General features: G+C 41.7%; 1 protein-coding gene across 1 annotated transcript in view; it reads left to right on the top strand.

Moving 5' to 3' along the window:
- The window catches only part of FAT3 (FAT atypical cadherin 3), a 467,371-nt gene that overhangs the window by 297,150 nt on the left and 149,753 nt on the right, over positions 1-20,468 (top strand). The window contains exons 8-9 of the mRNA XM_088455722.1: positions 11,662-11,937; positions 13,668-13,878. Coding sequence (XP_088311848.1) covers positions 11,662-11,937; positions 13,668-13,878 — 487 coding nt within the window. The remainder of the gene's footprint in view (positions 1-11,661; positions 11,938-13,667; positions 13,879-20,468) is intronic.

Here is a 20,468-nt window from a genome sequence, read left to right as displayed (position 1 = left end):
ATTTGGAGATCCCTGTACAAACTGGCTCTATTTTACCTGAGTTGCCTCCCCTCCAGTCTGTACTCCGAAAGAGTGTTTAGTGCAGCCGGGAACCTTGTCAGCGAAAGGCGTAGGAGGTTGCTTCCACAAAATGTGGAGAAGATGATGTTCATAAAATGAATTATCAACTCTTCCAGGGAGACCAGCCTCCAGAACGTACAGAGGGACCTGTGGTTGTGGATTCCAGTGGGGACGAATTAATACTCTGTGAGGATGAGGATGTACACAACACTGAAGAGGGTGAGGAATCGGTGGATGAGGAGGATGAGGACGACATCTTGCCTCCGTAGAGCCAGTTTGTGCAGGGACAGATTAATTGCCAGCTTGTTTTGTGGGGGCCCAAACGAACCAATCATTTCAGCCACAGTCGTGTGGCAGACCCTGGCGCTGAAATGTTTGGTTTGTTAAAGTGTGCATGTCCTGTTTATACAACAGAAGGGTGGGTGGGAGGGCCCAAGGACAATTCCATCTTGCACCTCTTTTTTTTCTTTGAATTATGTACTGTTTGGGGCCTAGTTTTTCAAACTGCTATCCTGTCTGCCACTGCAGTGTCACTCCTAGATGGACCACGTGTTTGTGCCGCCCACTCGTATCTCTTAGTATAGTCATCCAGCTACCTCGGTGCAACCTTTTGGATATAAAAACACTATTGTGAGGGTTGAGGTGTTCAGAATAGACTGGAAATGAGTGGAAATTAAGGTTATTGAGATTAATAATAGCATAGGAGCAGAAAAACACACAAATTCTGTGATTTTAGCTGTTTTTATGCTTTTTTTTAACAAAAATACAGATCCAAAACACAAAACCCAGAACCCAAAACACGGAAGGGTGGTTTTGGCAAAACCAATCCAGATCCAAAACACGAAGAAAGATCCAGATCCAAAACCAAAACACGAAACACGAAAAGTGGCCGGTGCACACCCCTAATATATATATATATATATATATATATATATATATATATATTATTTAAATTAATTTCCTTTATAGTGTAATGTAACCTGATGCTATGTTTTTGAGTTTTCCAAGCAAATGGTTCTTTTACATAGGTATAATGTTTTTGGTGATTTTAATAAGATGATTGCTATGGTTATTTCATTTTTGGTCAAGAGAATCTGGATTTGGTGGCAGAAAAGCAAATGCTACCAGGCCTTACCCTATCTAAAGGAAAAAGGGCACCTCGTTAAAAATGTAATTCATGATCATCCATCCATTGCCTTGAAACGTTACCCCAATGTACACTATTCTTGCAGTTCATCAAAACATCTGGCTGCACAAAGCCCTCCCTTTCACCCCTTCCCCCACTGTGTCTGACAGAGGTGGCCGCTTTATCATTCAACTGGCCCATTACTCCATCTTATTGTTACTCTCACCGCTCTCTACCCCCTAAATACAAACAACATCAACTTCTTTGCAAAATTAATTTCCTCCTTACTTAAAGCTCGCTTTGGTTTACTCCTGGTGGATGGAGATTTTAATGCAGTGCTTGATCCCACCCTGGACAGGTCTCTTTATGGTAACATTTCCATTTCTTGTAACACCGCTAGACAACTGTCCAGATACTGTATCTTTGGGAAGCCAGCCTTTTCGACTCCTGGTGTGCTCTCAACCCGACCACGCAAGAATATACATTTTACTCTAATCCCCATAGAGTTTACTCAAGAATAGACATGATCCTCTGCTCAACATCTGTCTCACAGAATTGAATAGCTTCTGGTATACACCCGAATCCCTAGTGGGGTCATACCATAGTCTCCGCCCACTTTGATATATTTAATTCCCCAATGTGTAGGTCCTCCTGAAGATTAAATGAAACCCTCCTATAGATCCCGCAATTGCAATCCAAAATTGTGGAATGCTTACAGATCTACTTTTCAACAAACACCGAAGGTCAACCTCGCTTCTCCCTGGTCTGGGAGGCCCACAAGGCATTAGTGAGGGGACGTATCATCAGTTTTGCCTCTCATCATAATAAATTCCACAAGCCGAGACTCGGTGACCTCTCTCAAGAACTTCAACACCTGGAACAGGTGCATTGAAACCACCCTACCGACGTTAACCTTCAACTCCATTAGACGCAAATTCAGCTTTCTACTATCTGAAAAAATAAAGCGCTCTCTCCGCTGGCTTAATCAGCGCTTTTATTAGAAAAGCAATAAAGCAGGCTCCATGCTCATACACGCACTTAATGCCTCTATGGCCTTTAATATCCTCGTGATTAAAAGACACCCCACAATATAAACCCTCCACAGTTAATGATGTTTTTAAAACCTCCTACCAGACACTATATAACCTGCACTCTGGGTATTTACCGGACTCTGATCCTCTCAACGTGGTGCAAGATTGCCTTTTCACCTGTCCTTCCCCACGACTTACCCCAGAGGAATCGTTCTCCCTCTGCCTCCCAATTACAAAGAATAAGTTATGGAGGCCATGAAAAATCAGAACTCCTCCAAAGTTCCTAGCCCCAATGGGTTCCTGATGTCTTACTACAAGACTTTCCACCCTGACCTTCTGGCACCCCTGACCGCAACGTTCAACTCCATCTTTGATTGTCGATTTATTTCACCCAGAAATGAAAAGTTGAGGATCATGGAAATCCATAAACCAAGTAAGGATCCATCAATTTGTTTAATAAGGACTTATAGGTTTTTGCCAAATTGTTGGCAAACAGATTAAACCCTTTATTACCATCCCTGATCCTTCTGGACCAGGTCAGCTTTGCCCCGTCCAGGCAGGTACTGGATAACACAAGATGTGAAATTGATGTTTTTCATCATATTAATAAACTTAAAATTCCTTCACTAGCTCTCTCCCTATATGCGGATAAAGCAATCGACAGGATAGCTTGGACCTTTATGGCCCAGACCTTAGGAAAATGTGGATTTAGTGTCAAATTCTTGCAAGCTGTCCTTGCCCTTTATCATAACCCTTTCGCCTCAGATCTTGCAGGAGGAGTTCTCTCCAATAACTTCCCTATGAATAACGGAACTAGGTTGCCCCCCCTCCCCCCAGTGTTGATATTCGCCTTGGTCATTGAACCTCTGGCCTCGAGAATACTATCAAATAAAGACATCTGATGCGTTCCCACTTCACTTGCCTGACCTTCTTAAAAACTTACATTTCGACTTCCAATGTTGAACTCATGCCATTTATTATTTAGGCATTTGCATTACTAAATCATACTCCCAATTGTATTAAGCCAACTATCCCTCCCTTTTAGCAGGTTGGTGGGGACAGTCAGTACAGTAACAATGAACATTCTCCCAAGACTATTATACCTCTTAAAGACACTCCTTGTTCCCACATCCTCTACTTCATTCAAACCTCATGCTCCAGGTTTGTCTGGAACCACTCCTATGGAACGCTACTGTATATACCACTCGTTAGCTTGAGGCTCCATCTCACAGCTTTATCACACTATTCAATTCCCGACTCACCTACTTTGTATGTTCACGAACAAGCCTGGAAAACGGATCTCGGCCGCGAACTGGGTCTTGATACATGAGTTCTGATTTGCTCCAATACTCTAAAATCCTAAATTAGTGTCATCATACAAGAGAACATGGTTCTAAATACTGTAGATGGTACATAATTCCAGATGTCCCCGATCTCTGCTGAAGGCCAACCAGGTACCTTTTTTCATATTATATCTGTGGTCCTGTCCCAAAATCACCCCATTTTAGTATATAGTTGTGCCTCTCATCACTGCTGTCACTGACACTCATTGTCCCCTGACCCAACACACTTATTATCCCACACCTTTCCAAACACACCTATTATCCCACACCTTTCCAAACACACTTATTATCCCACACCTTTCCAAACACACTTATACCTCTTTTCCACCAAAAACCCAGGTCCAACCGGGGTTTTTGGACATGGTTCCAACCCAGGTCGGACCCCATTTACACTGCACCTTCGATCTGGGTTACTCCCAGGTCAGCCTTGTTCACACTGAACTCAGGTCTGCCCTGCTAAACCTGTGAGGTCATAAAAAGTGGGAGGTCAATGCTCCACAACCACCAATCAGCTAATTTTAGGCATGACCCAGGTCGTATAACCCGGGTTGCACCATTTACACTGCACCATTACCCGGGTCAATCCTGGGTCCAACCTTGCTAGCTACCTGGGTTGGATTGCTGGGTCACTTGACCCAGATTATTTTTCAGGGACCCTTTTACACTGAGCCTTGGACCCGGGTAGACCCAGCAAAAACCCAGGTTTTTGCTCTGGTGTAAAAGGGGAATTATTATCCCACACCTTTCCAAACACACTTATTATCCCACACCTTTCCAAACACAATTATTATCCCACACCTTTCCAAACTCACTTATTATACCACACCTTTCCAAACATACTTATTATCCCACACCTTTCCAAACACACTTATTATCCCACACCTTTCCAAACACACCTATTATCGCACACCTTTCCAAACACAATTATTATCCCACACCTTTCCAAACTCACTTATTATACCACACCTTTCCAAACACACTTATTATCCCACACCTTTCCAAACACAATTATTATACCACACCTTTCCAAACACAATTATTATCCCACACCTTTCCAAACACACTTATTATCCCACACCTTTCCAAACACAATTATTATACTACACCTTTCCAAACACACTTATTATACCACACCTTTCCAAACACAATTATTATACCACACCTTTCCAAACACACTTATTATCCCACACCTTTCCAAACACAATTATTATACCTCACCTTTCCAAACACACTTATTATCCCACACCTTTCCAAACACACTTATTATCCCACACCTTTCCAAACATACTTCTTATCCCACACCTTTCCAAACACACTTATTATCCCACACCTTTCCAAACATACTTCTTATCCCACACCTTTCCAAACACACTTATTATCCCACACCTTTCCAAACACACTTATTATCCCTCACCTTTCCAAACATACTTATTATCCCACACCTTTCCAAACACACTTATTATCCCACACCTTTCCAAACACACTTAATATCCCACACCTTTCCAAACACACTTATTATCCCACACCTTTCCAAACACACTTAATATCCCACACCTTTCCAAACACACTTATTATCCCACACCTTTCCAAACACACTTCTTATCCCACACCTTTCCAAACACACTTAATATCCCACACCTTTCCAAACACACTTATTATCCCACACCTTTCCAAACACACTTATTATCCCACACCTTTCCAAACACACCTATTATCCCACACCTTTCCAAACACACTTATTATCCCACACCTTTCCAAACACACTTATACCTCTTTTCCACCAAAAACCCAGGTCCAACCGGGGTTTTTGGACATGGTTCCAACCCAGGTCGGACCCCATTTACACTGCACCTTCGATCTGGGTTACTCCCAGGTCAGCCTTGTTCACACTGAACTCAGGTCTGCCCTGCTAAACCTGTGAGGTCATAAAAAGTGGGAGGTCAATGCTCCACAACCACCAATCAGCTAATTTTAGGCATGACCCAGGTCGTATAACCCGGGTTGCACCATTTACACTGCACCATTACCCGGGTCAATCCTGGGTCCAACCTTGCTAGCTACCTGGGTTGGATTGCTGGGTCACTTGACCCAGATTATTTTTCAGGGACCCTTTTACACTGAGCCTTGGACCCGGGTAGACCCAGCAAAAACCCAGGTTTTTGCTCTGGTGTAAAAGGGGAATTATTATCCCACACCTTTCCAAACACACTTATTATCCCACACCTTTCCAAACACAATTATTATCCCACACCTTTCCAAACTCACTTATTATACCACACCTTTCCAAACATACTTATTATCCCACACCTTTCCAAACACACTTATTATCCCACACCTTTCCAAACACACCTATTATCGCACACCTTTCCAAACACAATTATTATCCCACACCTTTCCAAACTCACTTATTATACCACACCTTTCCAAACACACTTATTATCCCACACCTTTCCAAACACAATTATTATACCACACCTTTCCAAACACAATTATTATCCCACACCTTTCCAAACACACTTATTATCCCACACCTTTCCAAACACAATTATTATACTACACCTTTCCAAACACACTTATTATACCACACCTTTCCAAACACAATTATTATACCACACCTTTCCAAACACACTTATTATCCCACACCTTTCCAAACACAATTATTATACCTCACCTTTCCAAACACACTTATTATCCCACACCTTTCCAAACACACTTATTATCCCACACCTTTCCAAACATACTTCTTATCCCACACCTTTCCAAACACACTTATTATCCCACACCTTTCCAAACATACTTCTTATCCCACACCTTTCCAAACACACTTATTATCCCACACCTTTCCAAACACACTTATTATCCCTCACCTTTCCAAACATACTTATTATCCCACACCTTTCCAAACACACTTATTATCCCACACCTTTCCAAACACACTTAATATCCCACACCTTTCCAAACACACTTATTATCCCACACCTTTCCAAACACACTTAATATCCCACACCTTTCCAAACACACTTATTATCCCACACCTTTCCAAACACACTTCTTATCCCACACCTTTCCAAACACACTTAATATCCCACACCTTTCCAAACACACTTATTATCCCACACCTTTCCAAACACACTTATTATCCCACACCTTTCCAAACACACTTATTATCCCACACCTTTCCAAACACACTTACTATCCCAAACCTTTCCAAACACACGTATTATCCCACACCTTTCCAAACACACGTATTATCCCACACCTTTCCAAACACACTTATTATCCCACACCTTTCCAAACACAATTATTATACCACACCTTTCCAAACACACGTATTATCCCACACCTTTCCAAACACACTTATTATCCCTCACCTTTCCAAACACACTTATTATCCCACACCTTTCCAAACACACTTATTATCCCACACCTTTCCAAACACAATTATTATCCCACACCTTTCCAAACACACTTATTATCCCTCACCTTTCCAAACACAATTATTATCCCACACCTTTCCAAACACAATTATTATCCCACACCTTTCCAAACACTTATTATCCCACACCTTTCCAAACACACTTATTATCCCACACCTTTCCAAACACACTTATTATCCCACACCTTTCCAAACACACTTATTATCCCACACCTTTCCAAACACACTTATTATCCCACACCTTTCCAAACACACTTATTATCCCACACCTTTCCAAACACACTTATTATCCCACACCTTTCCAAACACAATTATCACACACTTTTCCAAACACACGTATTATCCCTCACCTTTCCAAACACAATTATTATCCCACACCTTTCCAAACACACTTATTATACCACACCTTTCCAAACACACGTATTATCCCACACCTTTCCAAACACACTTATTATCCAACACCTTTCCAAACACACTTATTAACACACACCTTTCCAAACACACTTATTATCCCACACCTTTCCAAACACACGTATTATCCCACACCTTTCCAAACACACGTATTATCCCACACCTTTCCAAACACACTTATTATCCCACACCTTTCCAAACACACTTATTATCCCACACCTTTCCAAACACACTTATTATCACACACCTTTCCAAACTCACTCATTATACCACACCTTTCCAAACACACTCATTATCCCACACCTTTGCAAACACACGTATTATCCCACACCTTTCCAAACACACGTATTATCCCACACCTTTCCAAACACACTTATTATCCCACACCTTTCCAAACACACTTATTATCCCACACCTTTCCAAACACACTTATTATCCCACACCTTTCCAAAGACACGTATTATCCCACACCTTTCCAAACACACTTATTATCCCACACCTTTCCAAACACACTTATCCCACACCTTTGCAAACACACTTATTATCCCACACCTTTCCAAACACACTTATTATATCACACCTTTCCAAACACACTTATTATCCCACACCTTTCCAAACACACTTATTATCCCACACCTTTCCAAACACACTTATTATCCCACACCTTTCCAAACACACTCATTATCCCACACCTTTCCAAACACACTCATTATCCCACACCTTTCCAAACACACTTATTATCCCACACCTTTCCAAACACAGTTATTATCCCACACCTTTCCAAACACACTTATTATCCCACACCTTTCCAAACACAATTATTATACCACACCTTTCCAAACACTTATTATCCCACACCTTTCCAAACACACTTATTATCCCACACCTTTCCAAACACAATTATTATACTACACCTTTCCAAACACACTTATTATACTACACCTTTCCAAACACAATTATTATACCACACCTTTCCAAACACACCTATTATCCCACACCTTTCCAAACACAATTATTATACCTCACCTTTCCAAACACACTTATTATCCCACACCTTTCCAAACACACTTATTATCCCACACCTTTCCAAACATACTTCTTATCCCACACCTTTCCAAACACACTTATTATCCCACACCTTTCCAAACATACTTCTTATCCCACACCTTTCCAAACACACTTATTATCCCACACCTTTCCAAACACACTTATTATCCCTCACCTTTCCAAACATACTTATTATCCCACACCTTTCCAAACACACTTATTATCCCACACCTTTCCAAACACACTTAATATCCCACACCTTTCCAAACACACTTATTATCCCACACCTTTGCAAACACACGTATTATCCCACACCTTTCCAAACACACGTATTATCCCACACCTTTCCAAACACACTTATTATCCCACACCTTTCCAAACACACTTATTATCCCACACCTTTCCAAACACACTTATTATCCCACACCTTTCCAAAGACACGTATTATCCAACACCTTTCCAAACACACTTATTATCCCACACCTTTCCAAACACACTTATCCCACACCTTTGCAAACACACTTATTATCCCACACCTTTCCAAACACACTTATTATATCACACCTTTCCAAACACACTTATTATCCCACACCTTTCCAAACACACTTATTATCCCACACCTTTCCAAACACACTTATTATCCCACACCTTTCCAAACACACTCATTATCCCACACCTTTCCAAACACACTCATTATCCCACACCTTTCCAAACACACTTATTATCCCACACCTTTCCAAACACAGTTATTATCCCACACCTTTCCAAACACACTTATTATCCCACACCTTTCCAAACACAATTATTATACCACACCTTTCCAAACACTTATTATCCCACACCTTTCCAAACACACTTATTATCCCACACCTTTCCAAACAATTATTATACTACACCTTTCCAAACACACTTATTATACTACACCTTTCCAAACACAATTATTATACCACACCTTTCCAAACACACCTATTATCCCACACCTTTCCAAACACAATTATTATACCTCACCTTTCCAAACACACTTATTATCCCACACCTTTCCAAACACACTTATTATCCCACACCTTTCCAAACATACTTCTTATCCCACACCTTTCCAAACACACTTATTATCCCACACCTTTCCAAACATACTTCTTATCCCACACCTTTCCAAACACACTTATTATCCCACACCTTTCCAAACACACTTATTATCCCTCACCTTTCCAAACATACTTATTATCCCACACCTTTCCAAACACACTTATTATCCCACACCTTTCCAAACACACTTAATATCCCACACCTTTCCAAACACACTTATTATCCCACACCTTTCCAAACACACTTAATATCCCACACCTTTCCAAACACACTTATTATCCCACACCTTTCCAAACACACTTATTATCCCACACCTTTCCAAACACACTTAATATCCCACACCTTTCCAAACACACTTATTATCCCACACCTTTCCAAACACACTTATTATCCCACACCTTTCCAAACACACTTATTATCCCACACCTTTCCAAACACACGTATTATCCCACACCTTTCCAAACACACGTATTATCCCAAACCTTTCCAAACACACGTATTATCCCACACCTTTCCAAACACACGTATTATCCCACACCTTTCCAAACACACTTATTATCCCACACCTTTCCAAACACAATTATTATACCACACCTTTCCAAACACACGTATTATCCCACACCTTTCCAAACACACTTATTATCCCTCACCTTTCCAAACACACTTATTATCCCACACCTTTCCAAACACACTTATTATCCCACACCTTTCCAAACACAATTATTATCCCACACCTTTCCAAACACACTTATTATCCCTCACCTTTCCAAACACAATTATTATCCCACACCTTTCCAAACACAATTATTATCCCACACCTTTCCAAACACACTTATTATCCCACACCTTTCCAAACACACTTATTATCCCACACCTTTCCAAACACACTTATTATCCCACACCTTTCCAAACACACTTATTATCCCACACCTTTCCAAACACACTTATTATCCCACACCTTTCCAAACACACTTATTATCCCACACCTTTCCAAACACAATTATCACACACTTTTCCAAACACACGTATTATCCCTCACCTTTCCAAACACAATTATTATCCCACACCTTTCCAAACACACTTATTATACCACACCTTTCCAAACACACGTATTATCCCACACCTTTCCAAACACACTTATTATCCCACACCTTTCCAAACACACGTATTATCCCACACCTTTCCAAACACACGTATTATCCCACACCTTTCCAAACACAATTATTATACCACACCTTTCCAAACACACTTATTATCCCACACCTTTCTAAACACACTTATTATACCACACCTTTCCAAACACACTTATTAACACACAGCTTTCCAAACACACTTATTATCCCACACCTTTCCAAACACACGTATTATCCCACACCTTTCCAAACACACGTATTATCCCACACCTTTCCAAACACACTTATTATCCCACACCTTTCCAAACACACTTATTATCCCACACCTTTCCAAACACACTTATTATCACACACCTTTCCAAACTCACTCATTATACCACACCTTTCCAAACACACTTATTATCCCACACCTTTCCAAACACACGTATTATCCCACACCTTTCCAAACACACTTATTATCCCACACCTTTCCAAACACACTTATTATCACACACCTTTCCAAACTCACTCATTATACCACACCTTTCCAAACACACTGCCAAATTGATTCTTCATATGGCTTGTGCAGCGAGATATGAAATTGCGTGAAATTGGAAAAACCCTGACTCTCCTACTAAATAAGAGGTTGTGAGCTGATGTGGTTTGTGTATCGAATGGAATATATTACTGGGCTCCTTAACAGCACTATCTAGGTACCATGCATTTTGGACGCCCTGGTTCTCTCACTTTGACCACCGTTATGAGATAGATAGATAGATATTAGATAGATAGATAGATAGATAGATAGATAGATAGATAGATATTAGATAGATATGAGATAAATAGATAGATATGAGATAGATAGATAGATAGATAGATAGATAGATAGATAGATAGATAGATAGATAGATATGTCCTCTTGTATCTTTGCCACTGATGTGGATATAATATAATAGTTATGAAATAGATAAATCTACAATTTTAACATTTTTATTTGTGTCTCTTTTAGGTCCTAATCCGAGTTCTTGACAATAATGACAATGGTCCGGAGTTCCTGCAGCCAAGTTATGACGCCACCATCTCAGAAGACGTCCTTCCAGACACTGAGATTTTACAAATCAAAGCCACGGACAAGGATGAAAACCACAAGTTAAACTACATCGTCCATAGCAGCATTGACCCCATAAGTATGAAGAAATTCCGCATTGATCCTAGCACTGGTACTCTGTACACAGCCGAGAGACTGGACCACGAGACCCAGGCTCACCACACACTCACAGTAATGGTAAGCTCTGCTAAGGAGCCTGATGGCTATTAAAATGAGTATTTTTGTCTCTTTTTATGGATTTATATGTTAACACTCAGGGTCGGCTAAAGGCCCGTTCCACCAGTGCCACCGCACAGGGGCGCCCTGCCATAGAGGGCACACCGTGGGGCAGACCAACTCCAGGACCCTAGGAATACATGGTGGCCAGTCCTCGGACATATTCCCAGTGCTGAGCACCGTGCAAACGCTAAACAATATTTCAGTAGTATGTACTTTAGGTTCCGTGGTATGCTGGAGCCGCAATGAATAACTACATCAGGGTCACATGCATATGCGTACGCAGAAGCCGACACATTATTATTGTTTTAGACAATCATATTATTGTTTTAGACAACCAACATTCTACTATGGAGGCAATGGCATGTAGGGCATTACAGTGTGGTGGGCGCAAGAGTGGGGGTATATAGGGCACCAAAAGAGTGGGGGAATATAGGGCACTACAAGAGTTGAGGTATATGGGGCACTACAAGAATTGAGGTATATGGGGCACTACAAGAGTGGGGGTATATAGGGTACCAAAAGAGTGGGGGAATATAGGGCACTACAAGAGTTGAGGTATATGGGGCACTACAAGAGTTGAGGTATATGGGGCACTACAAAAGTGGGGGTATATAGGGGACTAAAAGAGTTGAGGTATATGGGGCACTACAAGAGTTGAGGTATATGGGGCACTACAAGAGTTGAGGTATATGGGGCACTACAGTGTGTGAGTATATTAACAGTGCAAAAGCCAAAACACAACATTTACACATAGTTAGCACCATAACAAGTTTCGCCTTTACTTTATATCATCCATCATTGTTTCTGTCCTTTTTCTGTATCATTATACCAATCAGTTAGAAGCCGTTGTGGTTTAGTTACCTCCACAATGAAACATGACCTGTATATAATATTTTATGAAGTCGATTGTTATGTATTTTTTCCGGCTCAGTCGGCACTCTATGTGACAAAATGTCGGTAATGATCTTGTCTGAACAAAACAGAGATTAATTATAACAATATCTACTGTATTTAAGAAAGCAGAGAATCTAATTTCAAGGACTAAAAAAAGGCACAAAGGGTCTGACGCAGTTGAAGGTCCGCCCGTTTGTGTAGCGTATCTGGTAAATTCGTTCTGAAAGGGAATGCAGACATATGCTGTAATGCACACATTTTCCATGTATCCAGCCTGACGACCAGAGAGACGGAATGGGGGACAGACAAGGACTTTGTAGACATTTATTTTATACTTCTTTATTTATAGACTCATCTTTTATAGACCCAATAGTTTTATTTGTTTTTAAGGCGCAGTTCAGGTGTCACTGTTGCTATTGCTGCTTATAAAAAAAAATCTTTTGGCATGGATATAAAACACCGTACTACTTTAACAATGTAGAACCACTCTGCTGCAGAAGATGTTAATCCATCAGGTGTAACTTCCATGCTTCCTAGCGAAAAGAATGCACCGATTTTAATTACCAGCCAGAATCGTGAAATCTATACATGTTAGCAAAATGTATATTTTCGTTGTGAACGGAAGGATGGATTAATTGCGGCAGGTCAGCGCACATCTGTGCAGTTTGTTTTGCTATAGACGCCTAACATGCACTGACACTATCTGACCTAAAGTACATACTACTGAAATATTGTTTAGCGTTTGCACGGTGCTCAGCGTATTAATAATGCAGCGGAATTCTTCTCTATCAAAGGTCAAAGATCAGGAGTTCCCATACCGACGGAACCTGGCCCGTGTTACAGTAACTGTAGAAGATGCTAATGACCACAGCCCGTACTTCACCAGCCCGCTGTATGAAGCCTCGGTGTTCGAATCCGCCGCTGTAGGCTCTGCAGTAATACAAGTCACTGCCTTAGACCGAGACAAAGGCGAAAATGCAGAACTTCTTTATTCTATCGAAACAGGTAAGGACAGTTATTGAGCAGCATTTTCGATTCATATTTTCATTCGTGAACATGGTTATATTGCTTCCTAGCCATCAGAATAGGTGCAAGACTTGCTCTACATTACAGTGCACACAGGTCCCCTACACCTGCGGAGAGGCGCCATTTTGTATTCCTGAGCATGCAGCCTACTGATTCATTATAAACTAGTGATGTCACCAAGGTACTTGGTGGAGGTGGCCATTTTGTAGAAACAGTGCCGTATTCAATTAGAGGCGAAAACTGACGTCTTGTTTCTCCATAGGTGAAAACGGAGGTTTTTTGACAAAAAAAAGGCGATATTTTCGACAAAAAACAGGGGAAGACGCAATTGGCGAAAAAAAACTGGAGATAAGTTTTCTCTATCCCAGACCAGGCGGAAAAAAAATGCAAATCCCTATTTATTGCTAAAAATGTGGGGATTTCTTTCAGAACCCTTTGGACACCCCCACCCCCTAATGATAAATTACCACAAAAGAATTTCGTAAGTTGCGCACTTTGTCAAAAAACGACTGCGCAATTTTGGGTGAAAAAAAATAAAATAACATTGAAAAAGATAGGAAGCAATTTTTTTCCAGGAAATTACTGTTCCATGTAAATTATGGGTACGTTAAAATGGGTGCAAGTATATTTTCGTGTCGTACAAACGCAATTTTAAAAACCGTAAAAAAATCCTGCTGCGACTGCGTGCGATGTTTAAAATACTTCACACATCCATACTGTCCCCCGAAAAATCAGACCCAATACATTAAAACCATTTTCAACGTTTTTGTTTTTTACCCAAAATTTGTGCGCCCGTTTTTCGACAAAGTGCGCAACTTACAAAAAAATTTTCAAGGGAGGGGGGGGTAATTTATCATTAGGGGGAGTGTCCAAAGGGTTCTGAAAGAAATCCCCACATTTTTAGCCAAAAATAGGGATTTTGCATTTTTTTCGTCTGGTCTGAAATGGAGAAAAGTTTTCTCCAGTTTTCTTTTCGCTAATTGCGTTTTCGCCTGGTTTTTTTTTGCGAAAATATCGCAGTTTTTTTGGCAAAAAAAAGTCAGTTTTCGCCGCTAATTGAACCGCTAATTGAACATGGTCCTAAGTCAGGAATCCTTCAAATGCAACCTATGAATACATTGAGAATTAGTAACATCACCAGAAGCTTCACGGATGTCACTAGTTCATACTTACCTACTCTCCAGGAACGTCCGAGAGACTCCCAACTCTCATGTGGCTCTCCCGGGAGGCTGCCTGTAGTCGCCTGGTGCTGCCCAGTTCCCGAGTGAAGTGGGTGGTCCTGGTGGATTGATGATGCGATTTGCACTGAATCGCATCATATTGGCCCCCATCAGCTCCCTTTAAAATGGTGTGAATCGCAGCATTGTATAGCGGGGGGTGTAGCCACAATGACACGATTGAGGGAATATGCCCCTGTACTGCCCTCCTAGCTGCTCTACGATCCCCAGGACTTTCCACCTGACTGCCCCCCCTGAGAGCTGCCAGCAAATTGGCGAGTATGCTCTAGTTCTGATTTATTAGGCTGCACGTAAAGTAAAAATTATTTAGCCCACAAAAATGTCTGCCTTCACTCTGTGTAAATCATTGAGGCATTGTACATCAAACAGCAAAGTATACAAGGTAAACACAGAATTGTAACCAAACATAACGAAAGCTGAAAAAAAAATATCTAAATAAAATTTGATGTTTTGCTACAAAGATTCACCTTGATCAGTATTCCTTGAATGCAAGTCAGAACACTGGGCCTGATTCAGAGCCGCTCGTAAGCGGCCGCTCGTTCGCTCCGAGCGATGTTCGCACATCTGCGCATGCGTATGGGTCGTAATGCACATGCGCCAACCAGTCATTGCGGTCGGAAATCGTGTGTTCGCAAAATAGCGAGTGCCTGCTAATTTGAGTGACAGGATGGGGCGTTTGTGGGTGGTAACGGGAAGGTGCTTGAAAACGGGGAGTGGAGATCCGAACGCAGGCGTGCCAAACGGTCAAAACGGGCGTTTTAAGGGTGTGCATAATTAACAAAGCAGCGTCATCGGCCACGTCACTTGGTTGTCTCTTAGCCTGAACTGTTCGCATGATTGCGGTAGGAAAATCCAACCACAAGCACTGCGAGCAGTTCAGACGCCTTTCGATGTACTCGATTAATCTAATAAATAGCGGAGATGACGTATGATGCGAACGGCCAGGGGGCGTCTTTACAAAATAGCGAGCGCATGTTTCGTTCGCTCGCTCAGACATAGAGGCGTCAACAGACCGCAAAGAGCGAGCGCTCTATTAAAATATCCGGCCCCTTTTTCTGAACGAGCGAGCGCAAATAGCGTCCGGCTCTGAATCAGGCCCACTGTTTTAACAGCTGGTCATAACATTCATTCTTCTGTTTATAACTACTTCCTGGATAGACAACTGCTTACTACAAAATCATAACAAACCAATAAACATATATTAAAAAATAATAATAATAATAATAATAATAATAATAAAAATATATATATCTAAAATTTGATTCTGATTTCAGATGATGAATAATGCATACTTTTTAAAACTATGCATTTTTAATAATATGAATTTGTGAATCACTTATATTTTTATACCTTTATTTAAATCTTTTAATATAACATCTTATGTTATTTTAATATTGTTAATGTTTATTTTTTTCCATGTACTGCAAAATAACAGCTATACATCACGGATGGACAGTTTCTCTTCAGTCCTTTATAATGCATGGGGGGTTGAATTGAAACCTCAGATTACAACCTTTGAGAATGCAATAAGTTTTGGGTTATCTGGCTTTTCTTCATGTATGTAAATATAGATATATAAATGTCTAATAAAATACAGAGCAGAGGCCTCGAATTTCCACTTAAACATCTGTGGGAGAGGAAATCATTTGTATTGCTCAGACTACATGTGCAGCGAGACACGTTATACCATAGCTGGGGAAAGCTTGCACAGCCCTGTATGGTATAGTTATTAAACAGACTGCTTAAACAAGTCATAGCCTGGAATAGAAGCCATGCATATAATTGTTGTTTGCACTGAGCGTGCCTTCAGGCTGTATTACTCTACATGTCGGATGTAAGAAAAAAACAAGTAACCACTTTGGTACAAAGCAGTGGAAAGCCAGTTATAGATTTTTTTTTCCTTTGGGTCATTAATATTCTCTAATATTTATTAATACTTCCCTGCTTCTCCTGTCAGCATAGAACATACCGGTGGTGGAAAACTAACCACCAAGATAAAGGGGGATCCAGTCAGAGTGTTGATATGTCGACATAGACTTTAACTTGAAAAATAATGTGTTGCCATTCAAAAATTTTGACATGATGTCGACATCAGAATATAAACATATAGTACAGTACAGTTTTTTTTGTCATCCTTACGGTTAGGGTTTGGTTTAGAGATACGGTTAGGCATTAAAAAGGAGAACAAATTCTAGTGGTGACATGTCGACATCTTTGAATGTCGAAACATGTTGTTTGTCCACCTAAAGTTCATGTCGACATTCTGACTATCAACATTCTGATGTCGACATTTCGTACCAAACCCGATAAAGGCACTTCATAGGCTGTTGCGCCACAGCGTAAAGCTAGAGCGGCCTGTATGCATGGTGGTATTGAGTCTACCATTGCCTGGAACGCGGCATCACCCTTCCACATAAAAGTCACTCAACTGACGGCTGGTTGAGGATACTGGGAAAAAAAAATCTGATTCTTTATTTGTTCAACTTTTGTTCTTTTTTTTTTTTATTGAGACCTGCGATACACAGCGACACTGCAAGCGGCCCTTAGAATTTGCTTTTTTCTGGTGAAACATGTTTCTTCTGCATAAAATATGTCACACATCATTGCAGGCATAGCAGTCAATGTGAAATTGAATTCCACCCTTCTTCCCCTATCGCGCCCGATGAAGCTATTCTATTCTTGCTCCTGTCGGGCGCGATCAGCTGCCAAGCGCTACATTTCAGCTCGCAGCCCCTGGGGGATGAGAGCTGAAATGTGCGAAAAGTGACATGTTTGGGCGCCCAAACATCACTTTTCGCGATCGCACCCAGCACTTTGGTCGGGGTTAGCCGTTTTACGTGGCTAAACCCGACCACTTTGGGTGCGATCAGCGTGAAACGCTGGCACAATTGAATAGCGGCCCGCGATCTCCTGTCACTTTAGACGGGAGATGCGGGCCGCAAAATCAATTGAATTACGCCCTAAGTGTTGTAAGTGATCGCCATTAGCATCCAGGCCAGCTGTTCATGCATGCGCAAAGTGAAGGTCAGCTGTTCACCTCCCTAGTCAGCAGCGAAGTCCAACATTCAACCAGTCAGGAAGCAGCCTCTAGAGCCTCCATTGCTAGTCAGTAGGTGTTCCTGCTTCTGACAGTGCTGCTGTGTACTGAGGCATCCACATCCATCGTGTCTGTGTGTTACGTGCTGATATGAACTGTTATCGACTCAGTTTTCCAGTACGTCTGGACAATAAATACGCGTTGCTCAGCTGTGTACCGGTTCATATCGGCACGTAACACACAGACACGAGGTGGGGCTGTGGAAAATGTTGCTAAATTATGTCAATTACTTCAAAAGTTATAAGAAAAACTTTGGGGCAAATAGCAAGTGACACACCCTGTATTATCAGGTACTATGGGGCAGATGTATGAAGCAGTGAAAAGACTGCAGAAGTGTGGCAGTGGAAAAGTTGCCCATGGTAACCAATCAGCTTTGAGGTTGAATTTATCAGGTACATTCTATAAAATGGAAGGTAGGTGCTGATTGGTTGCTATGGGTAACTTCTCCACTGCTCCATACATCTACCCAAATGGCTCCTTTACTGTGGGCCTGATTCACTACCGTATGCAACTGCGATTACGCACGCAATCGGCCGAATGTTGTGTTCCGCATATGCGTATGCATCGCAATGCGCGTGCACGAACTAGCTATTGTGATCGAGACTGTGATCGCATAGGCAACGCAGACCTATCGCAGAGTGATTGACAGGTGCCGTTTGTGGGTGGTGACAGGGGTGTGGTCGGGGAAAAGCAGGTGTGCCAGTGCGTTCGCATGCCGTTACATGTGCGTGCATAAATTATCCACTGCGATACCCTACATCGGGGATGGGGAACCTCAGGCCCGGCCCCCGGAATTATTTGGTCTGGCCCTCAGAGCTTTTTTCTCCTAGCCTCATCTGGCTAGCAGGGTGCCAAGAATGGCACACTGCAGCCAGAATCTATGCAGTAGTGCCGCCTGGAGTGTCCTTTGGACGCTTCAGATGGTTACACTGCTGCCCTTTCAACTCCCAGGAGCATCCTAAGGATGTTCCGGGCATTGCTGTAATCACCGGCGATTGTGGCCTCGCCCCTGTTTGCACCGGGTCCGCAAATGGTGTTATATATATCAAAATGGCCCTCGCCAGAAAAAAGGTTCCCCACCTCTGCCCTACACAGTCTCCTTTGTACCATAGAAACACTGCATACCTTTCAATTTCAACTAACAAGTTCAAATTTGCACCTTGATAAACCATGTTGTGATGCAAATGTTTTTTTGGGAGGGGTTTTTTGTATGCAAAGAAAATAATGGGGTAGATGTATGATAGTGGCACTTAACATGCCGCTATAACGCTTTCTGCTTCGACAGCTACAGCGGGCCGAAAGGTAAGGCGATATGACCGTTCGTACATGGCCCAGGCTATCGGCGCTGCTATCTTGTAGATAGCAGCACCAATGATGACAGGGGCGATCATACATCGGGGAGAAGCGGAATCAGCACGCATAACGTGCGCTGATACCGATTCTGGGCTCCATACATCTCCCCCATTGGCTGAAAAAAAAAAGCCCCCATGGCATTCAACAATGCTCCCGTTTTGACAACCTCCAAATTTTAAATGGAATATGAAATTGTACAATGTAAATATGCCCACTGCTAGGTCAGGGCTTTGCATAAAATAACACCATAAAATGTCATTTTTAATATCATGTCACTTTGTCAGTGCCTTTTAGAGATGGGGAAATGTTTCATATTTTCTATCGTCAACTTTTAAAAGTTTACAGTAGTTCCTTAAGATCTCGGTATCTGGAAATGTTATATGAAAAACTCCTTCACACTTTACATTTCACACTTTGGGCAAATTTTGCGAATTCACTGACATTTTCTAAATGCCAAAGGGAACAATAATCTCTCTGGTTTGAGATAGTGTGTGTGTGTGTGTGTGTATATATATATATATATATATGCGCGGTAGAAGTAAGTAACAGGAAAAATTAATAGCTAAATAATAAATGAATATAGTGCCTGATTTAGCACGGCCTGCAACTGCGTACGCAGATCGGGCGGTTGTTAGCCATTGCGCATGCGTATAAGCTGCAGTGCGCGTCAATCGCACTGCGATTACGCACGCAGACAGGAATCCATCGCAGAGTGAGTGACAGGCTGTGAGCGTTTGGGGGTGGTGACAGAAACGCAGACGTGCCTCTTGTTTGAACGCTGTTGCATAAATTAGCCACTGTGATGACCTGCGCAGCTTGTGTACTCACTGCGTGCGACCAGACTTGCAATTTCAGACCTGCTGTAATTGTGCGTGACGGGC

This window comes from Taudactylus pleione, unplaced genomic scaffold (assembly GCF_031769625.1).
Source record: "Taudactylus pleione unplaced genomic scaffold, aTauple2 ptg000667l, whole genome shotgun sequence".
NCBI lineage: Eukaryota > Metazoa > Chordata > Amphibia > Anura > Myobatrachidae > Taudactylus > Taudactylus pleione.
This window is presented reverse-complemented; position numbering and strand designations above follow the sequence as displayed.